This window comes from Ipomoea triloba, chromosome 13 (assembly GCF_003576645.1).
Source record: "Ipomoea triloba cultivar NCNSP0323 chromosome 13, ASM357664v1".
Classification (NCBI taxonomy): Eukaryota; Viridiplantae; Streptophyta; class Magnoliopsida; order Solanales; family Convolvulaceae; genus Ipomoea; species Ipomoea triloba.
In genome coordinates this window covers 3,614,598-3,632,521 of record NC_044928.1, presented here as the reverse complement: position 1 = coordinate 3,632,521, position 17,924 = coordinate 3,614,598, and the positions used below count along the sequence as shown (strand labels likewise).

The 17,924-nt window shown below is 31.7% G+C and overlaps 1 protein-coding gene across 3 annotated transcripts; it reads left to right on the top strand.

Moving 5' to 3' along the window:
- Positions 1-14,873: 14,873 nt before the first annotated feature.
- Positions 14,874-17,244, top strand: LOC116001016. Of its 3 annotated transcripts, none has more exons than XM_031240917.1 (6): positions 14,874-15,105; positions 15,566-15,651; positions 15,739-15,885; positions 16,027-16,150; positions 16,749-17,020; positions 17,132-17,244. In XM_031240917.1, the coding sequence occupies exons 1-6, from the start codon at positions 14,934-14,936 to the stop codon at positions 17,222-17,224; spliced, it is 894 nt and encodes a 297-aa protein (XP_031096777.1). In that variant the 5' UTR covers positions 14,874-14,933; the 3' UTR covers positions 17,225-17,244. The 3 variants fall into 3 exon arrangements, with proteins under 3 accessions (XP_031096777.1, XP_031096776.1, XP_031096778.1); XM_031240918.1 differs by lacking the exon at positions 14,874-15,105 and adding an exon at positions 15,396-15,489; XM_031240916.1 differs by having other exon boundaries at positions 15,566-15,885.
- The last annotated feature ends 680 nt before the right edge of the window (positions 17,245-17,924 follow it).

The following is a 17,924-nucleotide window of genomic DNA, read 5'->3' as shown; positions in this document are numbered from 1 at the left end:
GTTTATGGGCTTGGGCCAATATTATAATGGCCTATATTATGGTTTATAGGCTTCGGCCTATTTATTATTGAACTAGTGGAAGAAGAATGATAATGGGAAATTGTATTAGTTTGGGTTTGGCCCAATTCGGCCAAGCCTATTATACTTATAAAAAAAAAAATTATAATTGGGCCCATTTAGATTGTTTAAGTCATTTGGACATGCTTTAACTTTTGGGCTCACTATAATTATATATGGGCTTGCTATAGTATTTTCCTACATCATATTTGAGCTTCTTCTATATTTAATTGTTCAATTTAATTCCTCATTGATTTACTATTAAATTATATTCAATTTTGAACAAATATTAAGTTTACATTTGTGATTTGAATTTTAATTTAATATTCAGGATTATATTAAATTGCCTTAAGTATTGCAATTTAATTATGAAGTATGAGTTAATAATATGCATAATCTGAGCATGCTATGTATCTTTATTTGCAATGATTGTTTGACTGTTATAATTATTCCTTTAGAAAAGCATGTTCTTTAAGGATGAATTTAGAGCCTTCTAGGTCTGAATTAAATGTTTATTATGCATGATATAGTGCCTTTTAGGTGAATTTAGTGCCTTTAAGGATAGATTAAGCATATTATTACTCTTCAGTTGTGTCTATTTAAGGGCACATTAAAGAACCAAAGATAGTTCACCCTTTTAAAAGCCTTATCCATAGGTGAACTCACAATCTTATANTAGCCACAGCATCTTTAATTGACTAAAAATTATTAAGTTTAATCACATAAAGATCGGCAATAATATGTCTAGTGATCTTATAATTTTAATTAATTGAGGAGTAGCCACAGCATCCTTGATCAATTGAATTTATATATTAAGTTGTTAGATCACATAAAGTTTTAGACATATCAATTGTGATTAATTATATGTAATATAATGAAATTTAGCCCACAGGCAATTTTGTTATATTTATATGGTTAATCAGGATAAAATATCAAGTTATGATCATAATTTCGCCCACAGGCAATTATGTATCGGCATATAGTTTGATAGTTTTGTTATTAAGGGTGGAAAAATCAAATCAAAATCGTACCCATTCTGTTTCCACCATTCAGCCTGATGGATTCATTGTGCGTAAAAATTTCGCCCACAGGCAATTTTTATGGCATACGAATCTATCTTTTGCATAACTTACATTGGTAACAATATGCACTTCAGTCTCTCTCTCTCTCTATATTTTGCCTCGAAAATTTTAACCAAGCCTTTATTTCATTACAGCATCTCAATCTCTTAATCATACAAATCTGAACATTGAAGTTCCAAAACTTAGGGGTTACAATTATAAAATATGGAAAGAAAGAATTCTCCTTAATTTAGGGTGGAATGACTTAGACTATGCTATACATAATGAGAAACCACCGGTCCCCACTAAAGACAGTACCCAAGATGACATTGCGTTATATGAGCGATGTGATAGGTCCAATTCGCTCAATACAATGTATATCAAGGCAAAAATATCTGATGGGATTCGAGGTTTTATTAGTGAAAAGCATAAATATGTCCGAGCATTACTTAAAACTATTGACGACCAGTTCGTCACTTTAGAAAAGTTTTTCGCTAGCACCCTTATTATGAGATTTTCTTCTCTCCTCCTCACTTCCGTTAAAGGTGTGCGTGAGCACATCATAGAATTACAGGACATCGTGGCTCAACTCAAAACTCTTGGGGTAGACATGGCAAATGATTTCGTGGTGTAGTATGCTTTGAATACCCTACCATCACCATATCAACCCTTTAAAATTTCTTATCACACACATAAGGGAAAATGGTCTATTTCTGATTTAATGACCATGTGTGCTCAAGAAGAAATAAGATTGGTGAATGAAATGGGTGATAGTACCATGCTGGCTACAGCACACAAGAAATCTAAATCTGGCAAATCTTTGGGTTCCACTTCAAAAGCTAAGNATTCTGTAAAAGGAATGGACACATGAAGAAAAATTGCATCAAGTGGATCAAGAAGAAAGGTAATCTATCCTCATTCGTATGTCATGAATCTAGTATGTCAAATGTTAATACTAATTCATTGGTGGATTGATTATGGTTAAACTATCCACATTGCAAATTCTATACAAGATATGCAAAATTTGAAACAACCAATGGGAAGTAAGTGAACCATCTTATATGGAAACAAGATGGGCTCACCAGTTGAAGCAATTAGGACTTATACTTTAGTATTAAGAAAATGGATTTGTTTTGTAAATGGTTTGATTAGACCGTTTATATATCTAGTTTATCTAGAAACTTGGTTTCAGTTTCAAGCCTTGTACCATTTTGATTCCAATTTGAGTTTCACAGCAAGTATTTTCAATTGTTTCACAATTCTACTTGTATTGGAAAAGGTACATTGTTTAATGGTCTTTATCATATTCTCTTACAAAACAATCCAATTTACAATTCCTTAAATGCTGAAACTAGTACCAAACGTTGTAGTATTAACAAAAATTCCTCAATGTTATGACATCGGAGATTATGATATATCTCCCTTGAGCTTATTAAAAGATTAGTAAAGGATGAAGTACTTTCTACTCTAGACTATACTAATTTTGAGACTTGTATAGTACTTTCTACTCTAGACTATACTAATTTTGAGACTTGTATTGACTACATTAAGTGTAAGCAGAAAAACAAGTCAAAGAATATTGACTACATTAAGTGTAAGCAGAAAAACAAGTCAAAGAAAGATGCCAATAGTAAGTGTAAGCAGAAAAACAAGTCAAAGAAAGATGCCAATAGAAGTTCAACATTGTTGGAAATTATACATACTGACATATATTGTCATGATATGGATGTTCATAGTCAGAAATATTTCATCTACTTCATTGATAAACTTTTCAAGATTTACTTATGTGTATTTATTTCATAATAAGTATGAAACATTGGATGTCTTTAAATTGTTCAAAGCTGAAAACCAATTCGAGAAGCAAATACAAATAGTTAGATTTGATGAGGGATGTAAATATTATGGTAGATACACATGAAAAGAAACTTAACCCAAAGACAATTAGTGCTTTCTTTTTTGGATAAGCACAATCTTCTAAGGGTTATAAGTTTTATTGTCCATCACATACTACTAGAATTGTGGAATCAATTAAGAAGTGCTTAAGTTTCTTGAAGATGACTTAATTAGTGGGAGAGATCAATTTAAGAACTTAGTTCCTACTTTCGATCATTTCGCCTCTCACCCTTTATGCTATCCAATAGAGTTGTACTTATGCGCAGTATTCCTTCATTATCTTCTGCGGTCATAAAACTTACTATTGATATTCCACAAGTTGTTGAAACTCAATCAATTCAGGATTTATAGTAAGTTCCTGAACCGATGTAGATTTAACCAATTCAAGAACTGTCCTCAGTTCCTGAAGAGGTAGTTGCCCCGCGAACTTTTTCAAGGTTTCAGTGGTTCAATATTAAAGATAATCTAATCGGGTATGACGTTAAACATTACCTAGTTACTATGTACCGTATCTACAATAATTTGACATTAGAGCCGAAAATGATCCTGAAATATTTTCACCAATCATGAATTATTCATAATCTAATTTGTGATTATAAGCCATGAAAGATAAAATGAATTCCATAAAGAGTAACGAAGTTTAGGATCTTGTTAAGTTACCTAATGGGGCTAATGCTATTGCCTAAAAGAGATTCATTAGGTAAATTAAGAGATACAAGACCAAGCTTGTTGCTAAGGGATTCACTCATAAAGAAGGTATCGATTACAAGGAGACTTTTTCTCCTTTATGAAAGAAAGATTCTCTTCGAATTATTTTGGCTTTAGTTGCACATTTTAATCTTAAGTTGCAACAAATGGATGTGAAAATTATATCTAGAATAGGAAGTTTTATGTAACAACCTATAGGTTTATCTTCTAGAGGTAGTGAGAATTTAGTATGTAAGCTTAATAAAATCCATATATGGCTTAAAACAAACCTCCCGCCAATGGTACATTAAGTTTAATAGGGTTATTTCTTCATTTGGTTTTGTTGAAGATCCCTTTAACCATTATATATATCAAAAGGTCAGTGGGAGTAAAATTTGGTTCCTTGTTTTATACGTGGATAATATCTTACCTACTACTGGAAATAGGGAATACTTCATGACGTGAAACAATTTCTTTCTAAGAACTTTGATATGAGTGATATGGGTAATGCATTTTATGTCATTTGCATGAAAATTCATAAGGATAGATCCCGAGACATACTGATCTATCGCAAGAAACCCATATAGACAAAGTTTGGGAAAAATTCAGATTTAGAATTGTTCACCAACTCTAGCTCCCATAACAAAAGGAGATAAATTAAGTTTGAATCAATGTTCTAAAATTGACCTGGAGAAGTCCATGAAGGACATTCCATATGCTGAAGCAGTTGGGTGTCTTGGATACATTCAAGTATGTACAAGACCGAACATTGCTTTTGGAATGTTATGACGATACCTGCATAATCCAGGCATAGACCACTAGAAAGCTGTAAAGGAATTTTAAGATATCTCAAAGATACTAATATATATATATAAGCTTGGGTTTAGGAAGACGAATATCTTAAAGATGTCATTGGATATTCTGATGCGAACTTTGCTGGCTATGTTGATTCTCAAAAAAATCAACTTTAGGGTACATATTTATTATGGTCGGTAAGGCTATATCATGGAAAAGTGTTAAACAGTCTTTAATAATTACTTCTACCATGAAAGCCAAGTTCGTTTTTCATATTTTGATGCCACTTCATAAGGTGTATGGCTTAAGAATTTCTTCTCTAGGCTTAGAATTTTTGGATTTTGTATCTAAGCCATTAAGAATCTACTGCGACAACTCAACTACAGTTTTCCTAACTAAGAACGACAAAAGTGAGAGTCGAATTAAGCACATCGACATAAAGTTCTTAGCTATAAGGAAGCGTGTTAAAAAGTAAATTGTGGTCATTGAGCACATCAGTACTGAGTTGGTAATAACATATTCCTTGACTAAAGGCATGCCTACAGTTAAATTCAAGGATATTGCTGAAAGATGGGACTTTCACCCATTTTGTAATATTGTATATACATACAGTTTTAATGAATGAAATTCTTTCGCATTCAGAAATTTTCTCATAAAGTGTGTACACTCTAAATTCATTGAGAAAATATTTCAGTTGGACTTGAAATAAACATATGGTTTATTTCATAAAGTTTTTTAGTTTCCTAATTAAGAGCTTGAAGGCAGTTTGCATTTGATCATAATGGATATTATTCGCACTAATGAAAACATATCATTATGGTTGGTGTTATTCTATTCTTTAAGTTTAATGTTTGCACCAAGTGGGAGAATGAAAGGTTTTGTCTAATAAGGAGATGAAAAGTTTTGTCTAATAAAACATAAAATAGGGTTTTCATCTGACATATTCCAAACCTGTCATTTTCATTTGGGAGACAAAACATTTGTGGTGCAAACAGTACTACTGTAGGAAGACATTTGAGGTTTCTGCTGCAATGATGGTTTGCAGCTATTTAAGGTCCTTCACCTCTCACTGCTCAAAACATTCAGTCTCATACACCATCCAGAGAGTATAGAGTAGAAGTGAGGGAAAAATCAGTTCATTTAAGCAAGCTGTTCAAATAGTTCAGAATGATTCAAACTACAACATCAACTATGGCTGGAGGTTAGATCCTATATGTTTCAGTTTTATTCTTACAATTCACACATCAATTAAGCACAAAAATTAACAATTATGCACCAAACAAGGTCCTCTAGAGGAAGAAAATCCTCTTGCCTCTTCTTCATAGCAGTTGGCCATCGGGAAGGATCAGTCTGTGAGCGAGGTGTCAGCGCAGGTCGATTTGAGGGCTAGCTAAATTTTTTTTTAAAAATCTTTTAAAAAGAAAGAAAATAATTTAATTTATATTACATTACATACTACATTTCAATATATAAATAAGAAAAAAAAATTTAATTTATAATTACTATGATTTGATGGATAATGATTTTTTAATCATAATTATAACTTGTACTAATTTTTTTTAATGAAAAAGTATTAGTTTATATTTATATTACATACTAGTTATATATGTGCATTGCACAATAAAACTAACTGAAATGTCATGTCTGGGTTGCATTGCACGTTATGTATAGTATTTTTTTTTATTAGATATATAAACACCAAAATCCCATAAATTTTAAATGCATTTATTCCATTATATGTCGTAATCCAAAAAATCGTAAATGTAAATAAATTATTTACAATTTATATTTATTAAATTAAAATAGCACACATAGAATTTTAAATTACAAATGATTAAAGACGACTTATTTGTACACAACATTCATAGTTTGATTGCAACGACCATTTAGTATTGCAAAACTAAAATTTTAAGTCCTTTTAAATTATTAACCTGTTACAAAACCACGTAGTACACTGTTCATAATTTAAAACAAGATTCTTCAATAACAAACCAGGCCAACATGCCCTTCGTGATGTGATCCACGGCTGGAGTGAAGCTCTCAACGCTAAGTTTGGGGGAGCTGAGAATTGTGCCAGGACCATCCTCACAAAGTAGTCCAGGAACTCTAGTGGATATATAGTAGGAGTTTATAGTGTGAATTGGACTGTTTGGAAGGATAATGTTTGGGGGGTTTGAAGGTTAATGTTCGTCTCACATCGATGTTGAGTGATAGGAACAAGGATGACACTGCACAAGGATGGCTTGCATTGCATGCCTTGATATGTCGTAGGTCTCGTATGTAACTCAATGAGGAATTGAAAGAATTTGCTTCTCGCAAAACTCAGGCTCATTCATTAAAGTTGTCTGCTCGATCTACACAAGACAAGACATCCTATTTATACCTAGCTTATCTAGGACGCAATCAGCTAGCTAGTATAAAGGTCAAACAAGCCTCACAGTACAATTAGCTAACAAATGCATTAGACTGCGAACCTAACCAAACTCTTCTCTGAAATTTAAATGCTACTAAGGTATAGGATTCTACTCCGATCCGGACTTGAGATGAATTTATCTGATGACCCCGCCTTTAATTCAATCATTATTGCATGTACCATGGTCCACATAGCTGTGTGGACCAAAAATAAAAAGTACATTATTTTTGTATTGTAGGTACATTATTTTAAGGTACATATTTTTGTACTGAAGGTACATTATTTGATATATACTATCAAATAATGTACCTACAGTACAAAAATAATGTACCTTCAATACAAAAAATAATGTACTTTTTATTTTTGATCCACACCATTGTCCATGCAATAATTTGCACCTTTAATTAGCCAAGGCCTAAGAATTTTATTATAATTAAGTCGGTCCATTATGGTATCCCAAAAGGATAGGTCGCGCTAATGGCCCAATTGATGCGTGATCCTTGTCATAGCTTTATCGCTAAAGAATAAATTAGTTGAAAAAAAATTTAAGGAAAAATTGTAATTTATGTCATCATAAATATGTTAATTATTAATGTCATTTCTAAATTATTAGTAGTATAAATATTGCCCTTCAATTTTTAAAACCTGACATATATTGCTCTTCTTAGAAATTATTAGTGGTATAAATGTGGTTACCCGTCATTTTTCTTGTCTGAAGATCATGTTTTTTTTTCTCCATTTTCTTTCTCCGTTTGTTATCTTTCCGCCGACGACAACAATGTTTTTCCTTCTTCCTATTAGGGGAGGGGCAATATATATCTACTTTTCTAAACATGTTTATTACTTAATTATTATATATATAATTTCCTAAACATTTTTAATTATTAGATACACTAGTATTTTCGCCTGTAAGTTGCACGGAATGGATTTGCTATAACATGTTAAGAATATTTAGATCGATATACAATTATGTAATTTTAACATCGAATATTATATAGTGCAATTGAAGAATTGAGTTTGATCGATTATTGTTGGTTTTATCTTCCGGTGGTGTTGGCCTGCCGTTCGATCATTCCGTGGGAGATAAAACCAACAATAATCGATCAAACTTAATTCTTCAATTGCACTATATAATATTCGATGTTATAATTACATAATTGTATATCGATTTAAATATTCTTGACATATTATAGCAAATCCATCCTGTGCAACGCACAAGTGAAAATAGTAGTAATTTATAATAAGAGAATAGAACTAATATTAATAGAATAGAAATAATAAATAGAATAGATATATTAATTAATTTATTATTGTATACTAAATTTATTAAATATTAAATATTATACAATTATTAAATATTAAAATATTTCATCAAAGAAATCAGAATCTTCTTTGTCATAAATATGTATAGGGAAAACTACATCCTTCAATACTCCGATAATTGTATTAGATGCAAACCGCAATATATACCTATGAGTGGTTATTTTGTTTCTATACAAATTATAAACCACCAATTCAAAAATTTTGAATCCGGTAAACTTCCCTTTCTTTAAATTTCTTCATCCAATGTTGAATAAAATTTTTAGGAATATGAATATGTAGAAAAGTTCTCTGGAATTGAAGTGTAAATAAAAATGTAGTGAAAAAGCATATGCATAAACAAAACCTTTTAAATTAAAAAAATATTAAGACAATAGTACAAAAACAATACATCTACATCATGAACTACACACTCTATAGAGTTTATTGTTTCAGCACCTCTTGTTTATGTAATATGATAAGTACGCACCACTCTAAACTTGATTAATTTATTTCTGTATCTAGGATGAAGTTCACGTCCAACAATCTCGATTTGAGTTAAAGTCATGCCTATTTGGTGTAAAAAGGAGACTACAGATGCAGAAATTCGATGAAAGCTTACAGCTATAGATTAACATAATGAAGTGTTTAAATAGAAAAAAGAATCCATCCTTATGCAAAATTACTATTTCAAAAAATAGAAAAAAATATAGTCCTCCATTATATTATGTGCTGTTTCAAAAAATAGTCCATTACAAAATTCTCAATACTATGTGCAATTAATGAACACAGTACGTATATAAATGGTAATTTTTACATATTACCATTATGTATATGAATCTTCAAAATATTATAATTATTGCACATAATAATTTATTGAAACTCGATGTGCGTGTGTTAATAACGTATTATTGGTGTTATTAATGTGAATTTGCAAAGAATAATAATAAATGATTATTTCCTTATTGGTGTGTAGACTTGTTAGAAACAATATTACCAATTAATAGATATTATTTAATTTTCATATAACATTTTTTTTACCAATTAAGCTTTATTAATTATTTTACCAATAAATTATGTAATTACTATTAACAAAAGTTTGAGCGAGAAAATTTGAGAGGAAGATTTACTTTTATATATAGTATATAGATTTTTAATTGTTCTCAATTAGATACATTATTATTTGTTACCAAACAATTAATATATATTAATCACACGTAAAACCATTATGATAATTAATTGTGATCGAATTTATTAATAATATGATTAAATATTTTACTAAACATACTCGTCATTTATAGTTATCAATTGATTTTAATTATCAGGGTCGTTCTAATAAAAATTGGGGTCATGTGCAATAATATCTTAATTTGAGCATTTTTTTGAAGTAATTTCTATATATAAATAATAGTTGTTCAAAAAATTGTATCAAAATATAAATATTATATAAAAAAAATACATATAAAATTTTATTTAAAAGGTGACATGCGCCGTGCACATTTAGACGCAAAATTATCTATCAAACTTTTGATATCAACTTCTTCTAAAAACTCATTTTCAATGGAGATTAAAGTTAATTCATTGAGTCTCTCTTGCAGCATACTTGATCACAAGTAAGATTTTCAACAATTTCAACTTTGAAAAATTTCTTTTTGCAAAGACAACAATAATTGAGATAGTAAATAATATTCGATATGCAATAGTAGCATTTAGAAAACAACTCACATGTTCCAATGAATTCATGGATATACACACTGTCCATATACTTTCTTTCGATAAAATATCTCTAATCAATTTTAGCTCAAAATACAATTCATTTCCATCAACAGTTATTGGAATAGTCAATAATATTCGATATATGCAAATATGGGCCCCGCAATTTTTAGAAGTCATATGCGATCGCTCATGTTAGACATGCTCAAAATCGGCCCTGTTAATTATAATAGTTGATTTATTAATAATATACTTAAATATTTTACTAAATAGAATATAATTATCAATCAATTTTAATAGGGTAACACTTGTGTGAGACCGTCACACGGGTCTTAATCCGTGAGACGGGTCGGGTCTTTAATTAATGTGCCAAATCTTTGATTAATGGGTCGGATCTTTGACTCCATTAATCAAAGATCCAACCCGTCTCAATGACTGTGACCCGTGAGACGGTCTCACACAAGTTTTTGCCATTTTAATAATGATAATTGATTTATTCATAATATAATTAAATATTTTACTAAACAAAGTTGTCACGTAACATTTATCAATTAATTTTAATTATGATTATATTAATAATATAATTAAAGATTTTACTTAACAAGTTGTCATTTATTAATTATAAGTTGATTTTAATTGTGATTATGTATTTATTAATAATATAACTAAATATTTTACTAAACATAGTTGATTATATAATAATATGATTAAATATTTCACTAAACAAACTCGTTGTTTATAGTTATCAATTGATTTTAATTATAATCGCTGATTTACTAATAATATAATTAAATATTTTACTAAATAAAATTACCAATCAATTTTAATAATGATCATTGATTTATTCATAATATAATTAAATATCTTACTAAACAAAGTTGTCACGTAACATTTATTATTAGTTAATTTTAATTATGATTGTTGATTTATTAATAATATAATTACAGATTTTACGAGTCGTCATTTATTAATTATCAATTGATTTTAATTATGATTATGTATTTATTAATAATATAATTTAATATTTTACTTAACATAGTTGATTATAATATAATCATATATGGTTGCAGTAGGCGCTAGACGGTAGACTAGCGCCTAGCATCGGGCGGTACCTAGGTGGCGACCTATAAAAACAAAAAAGTAATGCATGTGTGTGAGTGTATTTATATATTATACTAGTTTTATACGCGCATTGCGCGAATGGGTTAATGCCCAATGTTTATATTTAAATAAATATTTGAAAGTATATCAATGCAAGATTATATAGGAGAAGTTTATACATGGGTAATTGAATGTCGAATTTCTTTATTTAAATATCTAACTCAAAGTATATGAATCCATGATAATATAGAAAATTCATTATAATTCTTACTAAAATAAATGTTTGCAATCTTGTAAAATCGATAGTCTAAATATTTGGTCTAAAAATGATAGTCTAAATAAATAATACTACTTTTAATTTGAATTTTTCTAAGTGTTCTTAATTCTCTTTTGAGTAACATTGTCATTGTTTTCATCTTTACTATTTGTTCTCTTCCCTTTTGTTGGTAGTGTGTTATTTGCAATTCGGTTATTGTTGGTAGCATAGATGACAACGTCATGCAATGAGATTATGATATATGAGCTATGGACTTTCCTTTAGGTGTTCTGCTTGGGGTTCAGCTATTATTGTTGAATGAGTTATTGTGGATAAAGAAATCCCTAGTTTAAGAAAAAAGATTAAATAAATTAATAAAAATTTGAAAATTTAAAATATTATGTATTCCAAAGATATTAAAAGGTACTTTCTCGCTTCAATTTGCTGGGTAATGGCTGGGTTATTTGAGTACTTTCATTGTTAACAAATCCCTCAAGTAGTTTATATGATAGGTTTCAAACTATTCTTTTTTATTTTTTTCATGGTATTAAAGAAATACATATGTATCATTTTTTGGTGTAACTACTAATTTATTTAATTCAATAAGAGTAAAATAGAATGATTCCGCTTCAATTTGTTGGTTATTATTTGAGTACTCTCTTTGTCAATCAATCCCCAAGTAGTTAATATAATTAGCTTCAAATTATTATTTTTTTAAAAAAATTTATAGTATTAATAAAATACTTGGTAACTAAATATATAACATTATTTTGTACTATAACTTTGATATTTAATTACAAGATATTGTAAAAATAAGATAATGGACAATGTAATGAATATCAATAGATAAATTTGAATGTAAAGAATCTTTGCATGAGAGAAAATAAAGACAATATAACTAATGAAATTATTATTTTTATTTAATTTAATTTTTTGATAATGAATAATTTTTTCAAATAAAGGTATTGTAGACACATAATTCTAAATTAAAGAAATACGTATGTATCATTTTTTGTTGTAGCTACTAATTTATTTAATTTAATAAGAGTAAAATAGAGTGAGAAACTTAATTATGTCAAATTTGATTGAGATGAGGTTCGAACCTAAGACCTTTCTTATAGAAATTAATGTGTAAGTTAAAAGTTAACGGAATGTTAATGGAGAATAGAATATTTAACGGAAAACTTAACGGATAATCATAAAAGTAAGGTTAAATTAGGTAATCTCTATTAATAATATTAATCTGAATTATCTTAACCATCTATTTAATTAAATAATTCATCTGAACCATCCATTTGATTAAATAATTTGACCGCCATTTTTTCTACCCATTTTAGGCCTAACTCTCTTTGGCTCTTATTAGTATAGTAGATTATATATATCTCTTACTTCTCTTATTTATATAAATAAATAAATTTAAATATATATAAATATAAAAAATAACAAAGCTGACTCGCCCGAGTTAACTCGGCTAACTCTATCGAGTTGGGCGAGTTAACTCAGCTGAATTTGGGCGAGTCGGCCCCCAACTCGACCGAGTTAGGCGCTAGGGATTTTTTTTTTCAAAAAAAAAAGTAATAATAAAAAATTATAGCGGATCACATGATCAACCCACCTAGGGGTGTAAACGAGCCAAGCCGAGCCGAACTCGAGCATAGGGTGACTCAAGCTCGAGCTCGTTAAGGAAGGCTCGGCTCGAGTTCGAGCTCGAGCTCGATCGAGCTTGAGAATTGATGCTCGAGCTCATGCTCGCCAATTTTCGAGCTGCTCGAGTTCGAGCTCAAGATCAGGTTTGAACTCGAGTTCGAGTTTGATTTTGAGCTCAAATTTAACATGTTTGATTTTAAATTCATGTTTCAATTAAAAATAAACTATAATTTTATATGTATATATTATATTATATTATATATCAATATATCAATATATATATATATATATATATATATATAGGATTGCGTTCAAATGCGTACTGGCCGCCCAGGAAAGAAATGCGGACGAATCACAGCGCGCCACGTGTCTGGAATGTAGTTGCACTTAACGTTATAACTCGGTGCACGTAATGTTATAACTAGATGCACCTAGGTGCATAAATGTTAACAAGGTAAGTTACTTGCATTTGTAAGTGAAAATAGGTGCACACGTGCAAGTAAAATGTATTACAAGTGCAAGTAAATTGTACACTGAGCATTAATACTAAGTGCACCTAATGTTATAACTAGGTGCAGATTGGTTGCACCCAGGTGCATGAATGTTAACAAAATAAATTACTTGCACAAGTGCAAGTAAAATGTATTGCAGATGCAAGTAAAATGTATTTTAGGTGCAAGTGAATTGTACACTGAGCATCAATACTAGGTGCACATAATGTTATAACTAGGTGCACCCATGTGTATGAATATTAACAAGGTAAATTACTTACATTTGTAAGTGAATGTATTTGCGAAAATAGGTGAATGAATATTAACAAGGTAAATTACTTGCACAAGTGAAAATATGTGCACTTGTAAGTGAAATTAGGTGCACTTTTAAGTGAAACTAGGTGCACCAAAGTTCCAGATATTTACAAAAATGCCACCGCGTCATTTTTTAAAAATTGCATCTGATTCGTTGATCTGGCCACATGGACGGCTGTGAAGCGTTCTCATTTCTTACTTGGGCGGCAGTTCGCATGAGAGTGCATCCCTATATATATATATATATATATAGCTCGCGAGCGGCTCGACGAGCCACGAGCCTAAGACATTAGAGTTCGAGCTTGACTCGATTATTAAACGAGTCGCTCGAGCTCGGCTCGAGTTTGAATTTGACTGAGCTCGAGCCGAGCTTTGACCGAGCGGCTCGCGAACCGCTTGGCTCATTTACACCCGTAAACCCACCTTATTAAAAAAAGATCAAAATGCATTTGTATTTAACATCATTTCAACAATTTTGTTAACGGATAACTAAAAATGGTCCTGCCATAATAATACTAGGACCAACGTGAATGTTATAATAAAAATGAACTAAAAGTAGACTACCACCTATAAATCTAAGACAAAAAATAGTATTAACTCTAATCTTTTGCCATGCCATGTTTATCAAGATTCTTTATACTTGATACCATGCACCCCAAATAAAGAATAAAGGTATTGAGTCTGTGAAGATATACAAACTCAACTTTCCAAAGTTTTAAGACTTCAAGACTTGTATGATGAAAAAAAAAAAAGACTTTAAGACTTGAAAGAGGCTATTTTGCCGATCGCACCATAACCTTTTCCTAGAATAGATACACAGAAATTAATGTAAAGAAATATGGATCGGAGTTCCTTATCTCTTCCTTAACAACTCATCCATCCGCCCACGGCTTCCCCCACCGCTACTGAAAGCTAGCGGTGCGATTGCCACCTGCAACACCTAACTGCTTGCTTTAACGCATGAAAGGAAGCCAAGTCTAAAACCATTTCAACATTCTAAACCTGGAAACAAACAAAGAGCTACCAACGTCACCCGCCACGCCAAAGAGGATGCCTTCAACTACGTGTCTATTTGGCCAACTCCAATCCCTCTATAAAACCCAACGCTCTCATCATCCTCAGCATCTGCATTGCGAGAAATATAATCCATCCACCAAGGCGTCCTCGATCATCATCAGCTTAAAATTTTCTTTCCTTTGTAAGAAATGGCTTCTCCATCATCAGCTCAAATTCAGCTGCCCCAAATCCCACCCAGCAGCTCCAACACCAACCTGCGTTCCCGGTCCATCAACACTAGTGGTATAACTGTCGAGCCGGATTTGGAGTCCGGTTCATCCGTTTGCTGCAGGATCTGCCTGGAGACTGACGTCAGACAAGGTGATTGATTTGATTTAAGTAGCTACTCTACTATGCAGCATTTTCTTGTTTAGTAATACTGCCGTCTCATGTTTTGATTGATTGATTAAATAAAATAACTATTGGGTAGTGACCGATAAAGAAAGGGCCAAGTCCAGCACCCATATCTCGTCTGGGTGGTGGCCGGTAAAGGTCAAGTATAGAACCTGCAGGTGGTTAGGGAGTTGCTGGATGGAAGCTGTTAAGGGCCAAATCTAACACCCAACATCTGGTTTTCAAAATGTGATGGCAGTCTCTAGAAAGATAAAGTTGTGCCTTCGGGCTATAGCTTTTGACCTGAGTGGTCATAAGTGCTTGATCCTAACAATAACACATGATGAGGGTTATATTTCATGGGAGTACAGAGTACATATCATCTATCATTTTCCTTGCTTGTCTTAAGTATCCTTTTCTTCTATCCTAACGTTTCTCTTCCTTACAGGTGACGAACTCATAGCTCCTTGCCTCTGCAAGGGCACACAGGAGTTTGTGCACAGAAAGTGCTTAGATCACTGGCGCTCGGTGAAAGTGAGCAATTTAATTCTTTTCCTACATATATACATTAATTGTTGTAATTCAAGAGTTGTAATGCTTGTTCATATTACTGTATTGCAGGAAGGTTTTGCTTTCACCCACTGCACCACATGTAAAGCAGCGTTTCGATTAGAAGTGAAAGAGGTGAAGTTTGACATTGTCACAAGAATAAAGCACAAGCTGTTTGTGGTCAGGGACTTTTTTATTCACTTCGTGATTGCACAAGCAGTAAGTATAATATAATAATGTTTTTTTCTTTCCACATTTTCCTAGCTTCATCAACTCTTTAATTTCTTGTTTCATCCTAGCTAGCTTAATTATTAGATGTACCTATGATTCTTATTCCTGCTGCACCTGTTTTCTTCCCAGGTAATTGCAGTGCTTAGTGGCTATGCATACCTGGTGGATTATAAGGGATTCGTTCACAATTTTGTTGACAAATATTTCACCTTCTTGTCTTCCCAACCTTCTATTTCCTTCTACTACAGCATGGGTAAGCATAATTTTCATCTTTAACTTGAAGAAAATTAAAGATGCAAAAGTACTTAAGTTGACACTAAACTTCTGCTATTTGATTATCTTTGGTGTAGTATAGAGCATGGTTAAAATAATCGCTAGGCCTTCTTCGAGCGTCCAATGGTGGGCGATATATTAATCAATGCCTACGGTGTATTTTTAAAAAAATTGAAATAATTATAAACTCTTTAATACTTTAATAATTAATACTAAAATATTAAATATTAACCTAAAAAATATTTAGAGTTTGAACAATTTAGGGTTATTTCATCGATGTTGTTTTGAGTAAAATAAATCATTTAAAAAAGAACAATAACTAATCAGCGAATTAGGTAGTCGAGCCGGTACCTAGGAGGCCTAGACGGTCAGCAACTAAGTGACCTAGGCGACGCTTAGACGGTCTAGTTGGCCGCTGGACTACCGAATATGATGATACTATACGCTTGGGGGTCGGTGGGCGCCTAGATGAAATTTTTACAACACTGGTATAGAGTTAAAGTCTTGATTCTCTCGTTGAAAGCTCGGTGTTAGCAGCTTTTGTATCTAACTCTTGATGATGCATGTAAATGAAACAGGAGCACTGGGTTTCCTTATTGCCTTGGGATTTGTTTGTTTCATAACAATTTGCGCCTGGCTTGCAAATTTGGACGGACGTATAGCGGGTTTACAAAACTGTGTCCTGGCCATGTTTATGTGGAATTGGATACCTGCTGCAACTGCCTTGATTCTTACCATATATGTCTTTGCTGTCTGTGGTGTTGCATATGGTTTATTTCTTGCTACCACAATTGTACATAAGAGTTGGCACAGGCACTATCGAATCCTCATGAAACGGAACCTTACCAAGGTTTAATCCTTCAACTTTAATGCGACAATAAATTTTCTTTCAATAGACATATCAAAGTCCATTTAAACAACCCATTATTCTTGTTTCAATTAGTTCTCTTAAATGTTGTAGGTGTACGTAGTGATGGATCAGCATGGTCATTATACTCCGTCGACACTAGATCCCATACATGAGCAGCAGCTTCGATCTCTTAATCTTTTGTAGATCGAGATATTTGCAGGCTTTAAATATCTCGTACATGCCTTGCTTATTTCATATGTATGCTTTTTGGAATTTTGGAGTTTTGTCTGCATTGTATGTTTTAATTATTGATATTGTGAAATGAATTGTTTCTTCGTTGTTTTAACCTTATTTTGCAATAAATACAACTATTGAATATACAAACTCATCATATGGTTTCCTTATTTCTGGATTATACCAATGAATTGTTTTCCTTTAAAAACATAACTTCTTAATGTGTAATAAATAGAAAGAGTGTGTGAAATTAAAGAAACAAAAAGCAACATCACCCACCACTCTTGGTCTTCAAAGCCTAACACTCTCAATCTTAGACGTATTAATTATGAAAATGCTCATTAAGAATGCTAACTTGTATCTTTTCCAAAATTAATTTTAAATGTTCTATTTAATGAAATAATAACAACGAGCTAGCATGGCGATATGATACTCCCAAATTATATTGTGGACCATGGTCATGGCTGATACTGCAGTTGTGTTAAATTGATACTGCAATTGTGTTGAATTGATATATTTGTTTCTATATATTTGACTATTATGATGAAGTAGCACTACTTGGTTCTTGATGAAAGCCTTTTTTTTTTTTTGGGGGGGGGGGGGGGGGGAAAAACCCCCCCCACTTTATGAACTACACACAGGGTAGCAGGCTAGCAGCCGTGCTACCCAA